The sequence below is a fragment of the Aethalodelphis obliquidens genome, unplaced genomic scaffold (genome assembly GCF_003676395.1).
Source record: "Aethalodelphis obliquidens isolate GAN/ISIS:26980383/991018 unplaced genomic scaffold, ASM367639v1 scaffold51, whole genome shotgun sequence".
Classification (NCBI taxonomy): domain Eukaryota; kingdom Metazoa; phylum Chordata; class Mammalia; order Artiodactyla; family Delphinidae; genus Aethalodelphis; species Aethalodelphis obliquidens.
Window position 1 is genome coordinate 2,372,375 of NW_020837995.1, and position 15,271 is coordinate 2,387,645.

The 15,271-nt window shown below is 40.5% G+C and overlaps 1 protein-coding gene across 1 annotated transcript in view; it reads left to right on the forward strand.

The window, feature by feature from the left end:
* FMN1 (formin 1) overlaps window positions 1-15,271 on the forward strand; it is a 300,963-nt gene that overhangs the window by 118,423 nt on the left and 167,269 nt on the right. The window contains 1 exon segment of the mRNA XM_027083792.1: window positions 5,738-5,825. Within this exon segment, the coding sequence (XP_026939593.1) occupies window positions 5,738-5,825 (88 nt within the window).

The following is a 15,271-nucleotide window of genomic DNA, read 5'->3' on the forward strand; positions in this document are numbered from 1 at the left end:
GCTAACACAACATCCGTTCTGCAACCCATGCATCAAGGAGTAATGTTGACTTTCAAGTCTTATTCTTTAAGGAATACATTTTGTAAGGCTATAGCTGCCATAGATAGTGATTCCTCTGATGGAAATGGGAAAAGTCAATTGAAACCTTCTGGAAAGGATTCACCGTTCTAGATGCTATTAAGAACATTGGTGACTCATGCTAAGAGGTCAAAATATCAACATGAGCAGGAGTTTGTAAGAAGTTGATTTCAACCCTCATGGATGACTTTGAGGAGATCACTGCAGATGTGGTGGAAATTGCAGGAGAACTAGAATTAGAAATGGAACCTGAAGAGGTGACTGAATTGCTGCAATCTCATGATAAAACTTGAACAGATGAGGAGTTGCTTCTTCTGGATGAGCAGAGAAAGTGGTTTCTTGAGATGGAGTCTACTCCCGGTGAAGATGCTGTGAAGACTGTTGAAATGACAACAAAGGATTTACAGTATGACACAAACTTAGTTGCCAAAGTAGCAGCGTGGTGTGAGAGGATTGACTCCAATTTTGAAAGAAGTTCTACTCTGGGTAAAGTGCTATCAGACAGCACTGCCGGCTGCAGAGAAGTTGTCTGTGAAAGGAAGAGTCAATGGATGTGGCAGACTTTATTCCTGTCTTATTTTAAGGAATTGCCACAGCCACCCCAATCTTCAGCAGCTACCACCATGACCGGTCAGAAGCCATCAACACTGAGGCAAGACCCTCCACCAACAAAAATATTACCACCTGCTGAAGGGCTCAAGTGATAGCAGTTTTTAGTAATAAACTATTTTTAATTAAGGCATATACATTGCTTTTTTAGACATAATACTCTTGCACATTTATTAGACTACAGCATAGTGTAAACATAATTTTTATATGCACTGGGAAGCAAAAAATCTGTGTGACTCACTTTATTGCGATATTCACTTTACTGCAGTGATCTGAAACGAAACCTGCAGTATCTCCGAGGTATGCCTGTTGTACAGTGTGCAAAACAGGATGGTACTGGTATAAAGACAGACATAGACCAACAGAACAGAGGAGAGAGCTCAGAAATAAACCCACATGAATGTGGTCAAATGATCATCAACAAGAGTGCCAAGACTACAAAATGGGGAGAGGATAGTCTCTTCAACAAATGGTGCAGGGAAAACTGGATGTCCAAATGCAAAAGAATGAAATTGGACCGTTACCTTTCGGCATAAACAAAAATCAATTCAAAATAGATTCAAGACTTAAATGTAAGATCTGAATGTGTAAAATTCCTGTGAGAAAACACGAGAAAAGCTTCATAACATTGGTCTTACTAGTTATTTCCTGGAAATGACACCAAACCACAGGCAACAAAGGCAAAAATAGACACGTGGAACTATATCAAATTAAGAAGCATCTCCACAGCAAAAGAAACAGTCAACAGAATGAAAAGGATATATATGGAATGGGAGAAAATATTTGCAAACCGTATGTCTGATAAAGGGTTAATATCTCAAAATATGTAAGAAACTCCTACAACTCAGTTTTTATAAACCTGATTTAAAAATGGGCAAGGACATGTATAGACATTTCTCCAGAGAAGACCTACACATGGCCAACAGGTATATGAAAGGATGTTCAACATCACTAACATCAGGGAAATGCAAATCAAAACCACACCTAGCAGGATGGCTGTTATCAAAAACAAAAATGTAATAAGTGTCGGTAAAGATGCTGAGAAATTAGAAAAATAGAACTACCACATTATCCAGCAACCCACTTCTAGGTATTTATCCAAAAGAATTGAAAACAAGATCTCAAAGAGATATTTGCACTCCCCTGTTCACTGCAGCATTATTCACAGTAGCTAAGAAGTAGAAATAAGCTAAACGTTCATTGATGGACATATTTACATATATGCACACACACATACAATACACACACATATATACACACACAATGGAATACATATATACGCATATGTATGTGCGCACATATATATATATATACACACACACACAAACACAATGGAGTATTATTCAGCCTTAGGAAGGAGATTCTATCACATGCTACAACATGTATGAACCTCGAAGATGTTATTCGGAGTGAAATCGGCCAGTCACAAAAGGACAAATACTTCATGATTCTGTTTACTTGAGGTATCTGAAGCAGTCAAACTTGTAGAAGCAGAAAGCTGTCCAGGGGCTAGGGGGAGAAGGAAATGGAGTACAGCTGTTCAAGGGGTCTAGAGTTTCCATCATGTAGGATGAAAAACTTCTAGACGTCTGCTGTACAACAGTGCGCATATAGCTGACAGTGATGTACTGTACATTTAAAACGTTGTTAATATGGTAGATTTCATGTTTTCCTTTCTCTCTCTCTCTCTCTCTCTTTTTTTTTACTGTAGTAAAATAAAAAAACTAAACCTTTCAGTCATGAAAACAAAAGAAACGACGAGGGCTTAGGGCATATATCCATTCCGTGTCCATTGTGTTCCTACCATTTTAGCTGGTTTTGAGAAACCTGGTGTTATTCCACAATTGAAGAGAGACTCTTTTTAAAGGTCTAGTTAGAGGTAGACAGAGAATTTGACACAAATAGGGAAGAGAATACAAATGCTCTGACTTGAGCACTGCCTACCCCCTTTTTAGGAAGTAGCACCGCATTTCAGGAAACTCTTAAGGTTTCAGTCCAGCCGAAGGTAACAGACACTTTCTTTCCAAACGCTTGCCGTGCCAGGTTATTAAACAGAATTGCAAGGATGGTAACATCCTTTCCACAGGGCAGCCTGGTTGAACAATGAAGTGGGGATGGATTTGCTTGTTTTTATTTTTTTAATTTTTATTTTAAATTGGAGTAGAGTTGATTTACAGTATTGTGTTAGTATCAGGTGTACAGCAAAGTGATTCAGTTATACATACACATATATCCATTCTTTTTCAGATTCTTTTCCCATATAGGTTATTACGGAATAGTGAGTAGAGGTCCCTGTTCTATACAGTAGGTCCCTGTTGGTTATCTATTTTATATATAGTAGTGTGTATATGTTAATCCCAAGCTCCTAATTTATCCCTCCCCCCAACCTTTCCCCTTTGGTGACCGTAAGTTTGTTTCCGAAGTCTGTGAGTCCATGTCTGTTTTGTAAATAAGTTCATTTGTATCATTTTAGATTCTACATGTAAGCGATATATGTCGTCTTTCTCTGTCTGACTTACTTCACTTAGTATGGTAATCTCTAGGTCCATCCATGTTGCTGCAAATGGTAGAGTTTCATTCTTTTTTATGGCTGAGTAGTATTCCATTGTGTATATGTACCACATCTTCTTCATGCATTCCTCTGTCAGTGGACACTTAGGTTGCTTCTGTGTCTTGGCTACTGTGAATAGTGCTGCGATGAACATTGGGGTGTATGTATCTCTTCGAGGTATGGTTTTCTCCAGATATATGCCCAGGAGTGGGGTTGCTGGGCCATATGGTAGTTCTATTTTTAGGGGTTTTTTTAAGGAACCTCCATACTGTTCTCTAGAGTGGCTGTACCAATTTACATTCCTACCAGCAGTGTAAGAGGGTTCCCTTTTCTCCACACCTTGTCCAGCATTTATTGTTTGTACACTTTTTGGTGGTGGCTACTTGCTTTTATCCAATGACAGACAGAACCTCAATCTCAATTTCAGTCCCTCCCTCTCTCTCTGTTCTCTTGTGGTTACTCTCTTGCTTTCTTTTAATTAGCTCTTAGAAAACCTTGAATTTGAACCTTGTTTTTCCCGTAGGTAGAATGTGTTACCCAGGGTTTTCAGAACCCTAACTGGATAGCATGGTGAATATTGGTTTGAAGACATTTTTGCAACCCAGTTGTCCTCTTGTCATAAATTTGATTCCTGTGCCTGTCTCCTTGACATTGATGTGTATGCCACGACCAAGCTTGTATCTCAGTCACTAGCTTGGTCTTTTAAGGATAAATCTAGTCAATTCCCAAAGCTTTTCTTATTTTGAATTTGCTTTGCAGTTAGTTCAAGTCATGGTTTTATTCGCCTTTTTAGTTCTTCTCAGCAATTTTAAATCATTAAATTCTACAAAATTTATGACGTCAAGGGCATGAGTCCAGAGCAGTGCCAGGCATGTAACAGATGCACAGCAGATATTTGTTAATGAATGAATGCATGTCTGAATATTTACACGAAGCTTCGGTAGGTTTTTCTTAATTTTGTATTGGACTTTAAAAATTATTTCACTTTACATTTGTGTTCTCTAAGAAAAAGCTAGAAATTGCATCTTTTAAGAAGATATTTGATATACATAATATCTTGTTCCTTTGCGTTCGTGTAAAAAATAAATAAAAATACCAAGTACCTTCTTTATTTCTTTTAAAAACTGCAGTTCTGTATCCTCCAAGAATCTATCCTTAAGGCTAATGTTGAAATGATTAAACACATTAGGCTGAAAATCAGATTTTCCTTTTATCTTGATGAAAGCTTAGTGTTTACTGTACTTTCGGCCTAACAGTAAGATAAGAGTAGCCATGCTGAGCAGAGAAAGATAAAGGGCTGGCGATCATTGATTCAGCATCAATCAATAGGTAATTAGACAGTTGGACAAATAGACAGTCTTGGTTGGAGCAAGCTCCCGTTATCCCTTATTGTTCAACCAGCAAGCAACTCAGCTAGTTAGTATCAATATAAATGTAGGTGTTACTGTTTAATCTTCACTACATTTTCCGTAAGTTTGTGTATACATAGGTGGGAGAGGAAGCATAGCTCTTTAGTTTGTATTTTACCCAGAAAAGTGCATTAAAAACATAAGGTTTGGTGATGTTTTGTGCATATTTCCTATTGATTTTTGTAGCCCTGCCACAAGAGAGAAAAAAAAAGTAATTTTTTTCCCCCTAGTGGCCACTGTGCAATACATTCTTTGGGGCTGATTTGGTTTAGAGAGAGACAAAACTGTGATGAGCTCTCCATGGAATATTCATAGGGGTTGAAATTATTGGCAATGAGGTATTTGGAGTTTCTAAAAGGATTATAAAAGTTCCTGTATACATACATTATTATAAAAGACCACTTCTAAATAATTTCAAATTAAATCTGTATGTACAAAGTATTATTTATATTAATCCTAGCACAAATACAAAGCAACCTAACCCTCCTGACTAGAGCAATTTTATTTAAATAATAAGTCTGTGTCAGGAACTGTTTTAGGTGCTTTACCTATATTACGCCATTTAATTTCTAGAATAAATGTACAAACTAAGTACAGTCAGCCCTACTTCACGAAAAAGTTGAATTCCTAGAGGTTAAGTCGCTTTTCCGAGGCCATATCACTGGTAAACAGCGGAGTCGAGATCTCAATGATATTTCCCCTAAACCACTCAGCAGATGATCCTGCACTGTAGCCAGGGAGGCTGGAGGCTGTGAAGTGTCTTACGAAGTCCAACGTGGAAACAGGCCAAGGATAAGTGGAAAAGTTGGATAAAAACTTGTACATGTGTTGCAATTACAACTTAGTTAAGATGTGTTTGAATAAAACAGATTTGAGTGCTCGTATTAGATTGGTGGAATTCGGGGTGGTGTTTTTCCTTTATTTTCTAAAATATCTATACTTATGGATAAGTTATATTCAAATTAAAGTATTAAAATAGAGTGACTGTAGCATCAGTTTAGTTTATCAGACTGTCTAAAACCATGAAGGTTTTTGGTATGCTTCTGAAAGATTGGTTGTTTGAGCTTGTGTTAATTTTTTAAAATTCCAGATCATCAAGTTATTGGATGGAAAACGATCTCAGACTGTGGGAATCTTGATATCTAGTTTGCATTTAGAAATGAAGGATATCCAGCAGGGTAAGTCTTATTCATCGTTTTTTTCCAACTTTAAAATTTTCCAGCTTTTATTGTGAAAAATGTCAAACATATACAAAATTAGAATGCCGCGGTGAATCCCTGTACCGAGCTACAAAACCATTAATCCACTCTTGTTTTATCTAAAGCACCCTCCTTCCATTAGATTACTATGAAGCAACTCTCAGACATTTTATAATTCATCCTTTAAAATGGTAACACACCATGAAAAGATATGGATACTTTAAGCGTAACTCCAGTGCCATCATCATGCATTTAAAAACATTTGCAATAATTTCTCAATGTCATCAAGTATGTAGTTCTAATATCACTGATTGTCTGTAAATTCGTCCATTCATTTACAGTTAGTTTGAATGAGGACCCAAACAGATTTCACGCATTGCCTTAGATGTGTCCATCTCTCAGGGGTTTCTTTTTCTTTTTTTTTTTTTTTTGGCTGCGTTGGGTCTTTGTTGCTGCGCACCAACTTTTCTCTAGTTGCGGTGAGTGGGGGCTCCTCTTCGTTGAGGTGCGTGAGCTTCTCATTGTGGTGGCTTCTCTTGTTTCAGAGCATGGGCTCCAGGCACGCGGGGTTCAGTAGTTGCAGCACACGGGCTTCAGTAGTTGCAGCACACGGGCTTCAGTAGTTGCAGCACATGGGCTCAGTAGTTGCAGCACACAGGTCCTAGAGCTCACGGGCTTCAGTAGTTGTGGTGCTTGGGCTCAGTAGTTGCAGCGCACAGGCTCTAGAGCGCAGGCTCAGTAGTTGTGGCACACGGGCTTAGTTGCTCTGCAGCATGTGGGATTTTCCCAGACCAGTGATCGAACCCGTGTCCCCTGCATTGGCAGGCAGATTCTTAACCACTGCGCCACCAGGGAAGTCCCCTCTCAGGGGTTTCTTTTGACCTAGAGGTTTCTATCCTCTATTTTTGTTTTTTTTCATAATTATTTTTTTTTGAAGAAGCCAGTTTCTTCAAAAAAGAAGAATATCCTGTGGAATTTCCCACATTTTAGATTTTGCTGTTTGCGTTGCCTGGGTTTTTATTACGTTCTTCTGTCCCCTGTGGTTCCTGCAAACTGTTAGTTTGATCTAGAGAGTTAATCTGAGTGAGGGAAGAGTACTTCACAGATGCTATTGTGTACTCTATCAAGAGGTACATAATATCTGGTGTGTCTCTGTGATGTTGGTGGGCACTAATGATCTTTGCCTAGATTCATTATTTCATTAGAAGTTTGCCGAATAATGATCTCCTAATTCCCTCATTTCTTCTTCATTAGCAGGAATGCTTCTATGGAGAAACACTCTCCTTCTTAACTCAGTAATGTCACTGTTCCTTAATCCTCTATTCTTTTTCAAATGACGCGATTTCAACTTGGTTTCCTTTGGCTCAGTTTGAAATAAGACATTTAGAGAGGGAATTTTACTTGTATATATTTTTCTTAGGCCCTAGAAAAGTAAACTCAAAAATCTGATGTTTTTGCAATCCGCGTCTTGCATGAAGACGACGCTCCCCCTTTCTTGGTCATCAGTTAAATGTAAATCTTCATTTTGACATGTCACTGATAATCTTTTCTGAGTGGTAATACAATCTCTCGTAGATGGTTTCAGTAGAATTTAGCTTGGGTATAACAGGAGACACTCTGAAACCACACTTCCTTTCAGGTCTTAGTTGGTGTTGCCTCAAAGTTATTTTATTCTGAGACACAGCAGAAGACCCGTAGGTCCCGAACTGAAAGGCACTTAAGAAACTTTCATACATTATTTTTCCTCTGAAAAAAGCTTTGTTAAGGGCTTAAAATTTTTGCTTTATTACAAACATTTAAAATTCCACATAAAACTAAACATATCCTGAGTCAGATGACAGTCACAGAGTATTCAAAGAAGCTTGTCTGTTTTTAATATTTAAGCTTGATAGTAGAACTGAATACCTGAGTGTGAATATTAAACCTCAGACAGTGTTGCACTAGTTGATTTGACTTTGGGGCAGAGGGTGGCTGGCAAGGTCTACCATCCAAATTAGAAAAGGATTCTTCAGTGGCTTTAGGTATTAGATCTTCTAGAATGGAATTTCTGAAATTCACATAGAAAACTGTGATGCTGACGCAAACGAAAAATGAAAATATAAAACCAAAAAAATAGCGGCAGGGAAGTTTATAATCTTTTGTCAAGGAGAGTCACTTTTTTGATGCAATCATTGAAATAGAAAGGAATTTTTCAGGTAGAGTGGCAGAGTCTTGTCCTAAACCACGGTACTGTTTATAAGCCTGGTAAAAATCAACTATGCTTGGTTTCGTCCCCATGACAGGTGGCACTGTGGATATGAGCTTTTACGATGTCAACAGCACCTTGGACTTTATTCATTTCTTTCTAGTCACGTCCTGTTGTAGTACACATCAGATTGCCATACGGATCAGACTCATTCCGGCCATGTGCTCTTCCAGTCACCACCTCAGGACTGTAAACCTTCTTCCCACGGCACTCCAACCTTGTTGGGTTGAATGTTCATGGTGACTTGAATAAGAGGTTGGTTCACCGAGACCTTTTCCGATATTCTCCTCTGGACAAGAACATGTTTATATGAAGTAGCCGTGACCTTACGTTTTTAGCACTGGAAACGTTGACTGTAGCATCACAGACTTCTAGGACTCACGGACACCATTTTAATTCTTTCTCTTGCTTCAGGGCGTCTCTGTTATCCACCACAGAGTTGGCTCCTAAGTTAAAAAAAATTATCTCCATTTCATGTCTTCATTTAGTAATGCATTCCAGATGAATATAGCAGTATAACTCGAGCTTAATTTCTCTTCAGAATCATTTGACTGACACTGGCATCTGAAGGTCACTTAGGAGCCCGGGCTGTGTCAGGTACATTTCATTCTGAATCCATGTCTGGTCGTGAATGGAATGCACTTGGCCTTGTGTTGTCATCCTGATGAAAGGACTCCCTGTGCTGACCTTGACCTAAACGTTTGTTTTAACGTAAGAGGGGTAGCTGTCGTAAGAGGGGTAGCTGTCGTGAGATCTGACTGGGGCAGGCCAGCTGGCGGCCAGTTAAGGTCATACAGCATGTCACCCATGGTGAGGTGACCACGGTCGGGAGACTGTTCTTCAGCCTTCTGGTCACACATTCATCTTTGTCAGTGTGCAGAGGTAACTTGCACTTTAGTGCAAACTTACACGGAGCTGATGTATAAACCGGAAAGCTAGTATATTCACTCAGAGAAGATCGGAGAATTTTCCATTGTCATGACAAAAATGTTTATCATATCTGTTCATTGTTATGTCCATGTCACTTGTCTCTACTTGGCATTAGATGTTTGTTTATGCCCTTTTCCCTTTTGCTGGTCGCCTTGAAAATAGTTTTGGGTGTTTCAGCCCACAGTTACCTCCCACAGATGGATAATCCAGTTTTTACTTGTTCAGCTCTTAAAAAGCAACCTTATTTTCTTCATTTGTAAGGTGGGCACTCCTCTGTTGTCCATTAGACACTGCATATAATGTATATTCAAAGTGGAATTTGGGGGCTCAGTACCTCAAGGTCTTAACTGATAGCAAATAGTAGAGCCAGTGCTTGTTCCTTTATGACATGTAGCATTTCTTTGCTCAGAATTTCTCTGATAATTAAGCATCATTTACCAATAACTGGGCTAATGTATCATGTGTAAATGTCATTCAGTAAGTGATTTTTGATTTTAATTTGATTTTAAAGAATAGACTAAACCTTAGACTAGATGAAATCAGAATGTCATGAATTCCATTCCAGTGCACTTGGCCAAAACTTCTTCATCCTTCTTTCCCTCCCTCCCTCCCTATTCCTTCCTTCCCACCCTCCCTCAGTAAACATGTACTGAATGCCAGTTCTGTTTCAGACACTATGACTGCCACAACACGTAAGATCCAGACTCTCACATTCTCAAGAGTTCACAGGATGGTGGGAGAGATGTACAAAGGATCACGAGATCACAGTATAGAGTTTCCTGTGAAATAACAGAGAGCAACATATTGGCTCCTCCTGTCAAACTTAAGATGAGTCTTAGAGGATGAAATGGCGGTCGTCACATAGAGAAGGAGCTTTTCCAGCTGAGGAAAGAAGCCATGTGGAAAGAGGCACAGCTAGAGCGTATACGTTACATGTGAATGTGGCTCGTTTCAGGGCAAAGTGCTGGAAAGGCAAGTAACATCCAGACCAGGAAGGACCCTGAGTATCATCAGACGAAACTTGAACATTATCCCATCAGTAACAGGGAGACAGAATCTCACATTTAAAAGGGGCAGTGCTGTGATCTGATTTTGAGTGCAGAGATATCTCTGAGGCCATTGGAGACTGGCCCCCAAGCCCTTTCATGCTCTGGCCACAGCCATACCTCCTCCTTCACTTGGCTGTGTTCCCTTCCTCTCTCCCTGCACTCTAGCCACAGTGGTCCTCTGGTTCCTTAAACAGGCCAAGTGCTTTCCTTCCTCTGTGTCTTTGAAGGTACAGCATGCTTTTCCACCCCGCTCTTTATAGCTTCTTTTCTTTGCTGGGGTTCAGCCACGCACCTCAAAGAGGCCCTCCCAGATCCTCTTCCCTAAGTTAAGTCACCCTAAGTTAATTCTCTTATATTCTGCACAGCAGCTAATGTTTTATTTGTTCCCCTACTTCTCACTTACATCCACCACCGGAATATAAGCTCCAAGATGGAGTTTGCTCACTGATGTGTCCCTAGCACCTTGTTGTGCCGGGCACCTAGGTGAGGATTGTCGAGGGTCTCTTGAATGAATAAACAGAAATAGTCCTGAAGGTGGCTAGATCTGTTAGAAAGGGGCGGTGATTGTTGACATGATAAATGACGAAGGCCAGAACTAAGCTTATGTCTGTGAAAACGTAGAGGAGACCGTATACCAGGGATATTTGGAGAGAGGATTGCTACGGTTAGTCCCCTGAGATTCACACAGTGATGGAGAAGTCTTACATGTACCTTGGATTGCTGGTTTCAACAAGAATGTGAATAATGGTGCCAAAAACATAAAATGGAAATACAGGGGAGAAAGCAAAAAGGGTAGAAGCAAAAAGGTCAATTCTGTTTTGGCTGATTGAGTCTGAGATGACTGGCGATATTTCAGCAAAAGTTTTCAATGAGCATCTGAAAATTCTAGCCTGATGCTAAGTAGATAGGGCTGAGTTAGAGACAGAACATCCCCCCCAAAGGTAGCCACCCTCATCTGTTTCTCTCTACCCAGATGTTGTGGAACATCTTGTGGGAGAAAGCCAAATCCCTGTACTGACTGAAGTTGAAAAGCACTGCGTGACTAAAGGCAAGACCTTTGTTGTGGAGGAAGAATAGTTTCAGGACACTGGTCATAATACCACTGCACTTGTATTTGGTGCAGGAGAGATTCCAAATAAGTGATTTACTTCTTGCTGGTTTTCCATCTGCTAAACTGGATGACTTATATTTAAAAGCATTTGGCATCCTTGGACACAGTGACTGCCTACATGATCGCAAATTAGTGTTTTCATTCCACGTTAGTGATTTCCTCTTATTCTTTTCCCAGGGGAGATGGAAAATTGCTGTTGACTATTCTTGATATAAACCTCCGTATGCACTGCAACAGACTAAGTGCCAGAAACCTCCTGGCATCTATTTGGAATTTCCCGTACACTCAGAATTCATATTTATAATATTTAATCTAACATGAAAATAAAACATTTTTCACTTTATTTCCTACTAGTCCAGAATCTCAGTTTGGGGGTTCAGCTGCATCAAAGACTATCTTTCTGTTTAGAAATCTCAAATCAAAATGTAAGAGGATTTCAGTTAGTTGTATGCCCAGAGTCTAAAACCCAGATCTGAGAATACCCACTGGACTTTGCTCCCTTTTGCCTAATAATTTCTGGAAATCTCTGTCAAGGTTTATGCCAATTGTCTAACACATAATGAATTTCACCAGGCATCTGAAGTTCACCATGAATTGTCTAGGACTTTCCTGAGGAATATTCTAATTCTAGCCTGGAAGACCTATACTCAAAGGCCAAAATTTTTATCGTGCACCCCTGCCAGTAAAAAGTTTTAGAGCATGCTTCTCAAGATATGTTTTTAAGAAATTGTACATCATGTCAATGTGTGACAGAACTAATATTCACATTATAAAATGTATGCAAAGGTATAAATTAAAATGAGATTAATCTTTCTAGATATCTTACTGATTTTGATGGCTTTAAGCTCTCAACAGCTAATCTCTCAAGGCTCAGTATATAAATAGGGTGAGGCTTATTATTAAAAATTGTGGACTTAAACCCACATTTCAAACAGTCTGTGGATAAATTCTGTTATAATTTATGGAGGTCAACATCTTGGCAAATCCGATTCAACTGTCCTTACTTCTAATTCATTCCACCACTGATGAAGCACTCGTCCTAGCAATCAGAGCCTCTGCTCTGCCATTTTTCTTACCGTTGTTGGCTTATCTTCAGTCCGGGGTTTCTCCGCAGAAATCTTTTGAAGCCAACTTGTTTATTTTGTCAAGTTTAGTTAAAGCCAGATTTTAGAATCAGAAAACGTTATTTAATTGCCCTCTCACCATCGCCACCAAATGCCGGTATGTTGAAAGTAAGAGAACAAGTTGAGGAAGGCATGTGTGAAGGAGTTTACCCACCAAAGGTGACAGGTGGTCACGACCTACTGTCATACCAAAGGAAGGCGCCAGGGTCAAGCAACTTATTAAGCCCTGGCGGTATAAACAGTAGTTCTAACGCTACTGTATTTCCTTTCCCAGCTTTCTCTTTCTCCCACCAAGTCTAAAACACCTGAGCAGCAGGGTTCCCACCCACCTCTCTCTGAACCCCTGTGCATTCCTTCACTCTCAGAGCCGAATCCAGAAAGCAGAGGGTGGCATTTCTTTGTACTTTACCTTGAGGCAACTGGCTGAGACCATCCAATCTGCCTGGAATGTAATTTTGGCTTAAAAGAACCAGAACTAATGGAAGAACAGAAGCAGCTTAACCCAAACTGTTTCTCATTCCACTGCCCTACAGAGAATAGAGGGGACGAAGGAGGGGAAGTTCTGTGAATTCTTCGCCTGTGCCCTTCTTTGAGGTTTGAACCATGGACAATTTTAATTGCACCTATAAAATGGCACCTTGCGGCAGAGTACATGCCTGGACTGAGGCAAGAATTGGGATTTTTGCTTCATAAGATTGAGTGATTTGGAGCTTTGGGAACAGATCAGATGTGTCCCTTTTGGGATTGTCATTTCTTTCACCTGCCAGCCAGCTCCTGTTTACTGTGTCATTTACACTTGCCTCCTGTTTCCATCAAAGCTCGAGTAAAGGTCTGTACCAACTAACACGACACGCTAGCAAGCATTTGGCAATGTAGATAAGATCGTAAAATATGTTCCCCCTCTAGTTGCTATTCTTTATGTGTCTGGAGGCAACTTTTGTTTGTGTTTCTTCATTCTCTGTGCCTTTGCTTCCCTTTTTAGTTGGTTCTGCCATGCAGTATAAAATTGCAATTATTAATATCTTTTCAAGAAAATTGGACTTTATGTTACTGTAGATTTTCTTCTAAGATGATGCCTTTTCAAGTTCCGGGTTCCTTTTTCCTTTTTTTAGAAATTCTTTTTTTTGCCATGGGAACCACAGTATTGATTATTGTCAATAACTGTGAATAGTTAACAAAGATTGAAGTATATATTAAGATAGCGTACTAGAATCGAATTAAGTATTAGCAATAATTAAATAATGGTGAGGTTATGGATTGTACAGTACACAGACGACATTTCCGTGGCATGGGCTGTCTGTGGTTCCCGCTGGGAGACTGCTGATTGATGTAAAAAGCGTGTGACACCATTCAGAGGCAAAGGTTTCCGTATGGACTGTTGTGGGTAGTTGGTTCACTGATTTTTTTTTTTTTTAAGGTGGTGAGAATTTTAGGTGGAGTGAGTATTTCTAGTCTAACACTTCTAAAGGCTAAAAGAAGTACAGTCATAGTTGCGTCATTGGTTATGGAACTGAGCTTGGGAAATCATGCTTTGTAACTTCCTGCCTTAGTTTCATTACCTATAAAACTTAGGACAGCAGTAGCAGCCACCTCATATGATTAAATGTAGAACCCTTAGAGCAATGCCTGGCTCACAGGAAGCTCCCGATAAAGGCTAGCTACTGAGTGATTAAGTATTCATCTCCAGTACGGGCTGCCTACTTTCCCACCCTCTGGTGGAGCGCACAGAAGATGCCTTTAAGCTCCTTGATAATTGCTGCCCTCAGCATTTCATCTGGATACGTGCATGGAATGAGGCTTGCCCCGTACCTCTGTCTGCACAGGTGTGCCTGGTGCCCATCGGAGGAGGAACATGGTGGTCAGTAGGGCAAGAGTGAGGTGTATTGAGGAAGGGCTATAGGAGAGCTATGACCATCGTGAAGAGACTTGGGTACAGAGCATTCAGGAGGGCAGGTTCTGTGCAGCTCTTGTCCTGGCCTCTGTGTGGTTCTTCCACCCTCCACACTGCTCTCTGCCCAGCCCCCTTCTTTTCACCTCTTGCCCAGTTTCATCACAAACTTGGTCTTCATTCTCAGTGATGGCCTCGTTGTTGGGAGGTGAGGCTGTGGGGAGATATTCCTGCTCTGCCTTCCCTCAGCTTTCAGATTGTACCACAGCCTCCTTCCTTCCATGACCCCACATCCTTGCCTTTCTCTTGAGAGAGGTCAGAGGAGTTGGTTTGTGGCAGTTTTGAGGGGTAGATTACCTGAGAGTTCAAAAAACCCAAGGCCTGGGACTTCCGTGGTGGTCCAGTGGTTAAGACTCCGTGCTCCCAATACAGGGGGCACGGGTTGATCCTATCCCTGGTCGGGGAACTAAGATCCTGCATGCCGCATGGTGCGGCCAAAAAAAAAAAGGAATAAAATAAAAAACCCAAGGTCTTCCATATTACTTTCCCCATTCCATTCTCTTTTCCTTACAAATTATTTATCAAGCCCTAAAAATATCAGTCATTTGGTCGAAACAGGTGAGTTTTATGTTGGCTACTCGGGAACTAGCAAAATAATTTCTTTTTCTTTTTTTTCATAAACTTATTTATTTTATGTATTTATTTTTGGCTGCATTGGGTCCTCGTTGTTGCGTGTGGGCTTTCTCTGGTTGCAGTGAGCGGGGGCTACTCTTCGTCGCGGTGCGCGGGCTTCTCATTGCGGTGGCTTCTTTTGTTGCAGAGCACGAGCTGTGTAGGCACGTGGGCTTCAGTAGTTGTGGCACGTGGGCTCAGTAGTTGTGGCACGCGGGCTGTAGAGCACAGGCTCAGTAGTTGTGGCGCACGGGCTTAGTTGCTCCTCGGCATGTGGGATCTTCCCGGACCAGAGCTCGAACCCATGTCCCCTGCATTGGCAGGCGGATTCTTAACCACTGCACCACCAGGGAAGCCCTAACAAAATGATTTCTATTGATAATCCAATAATCATCTTTGCTTTCTT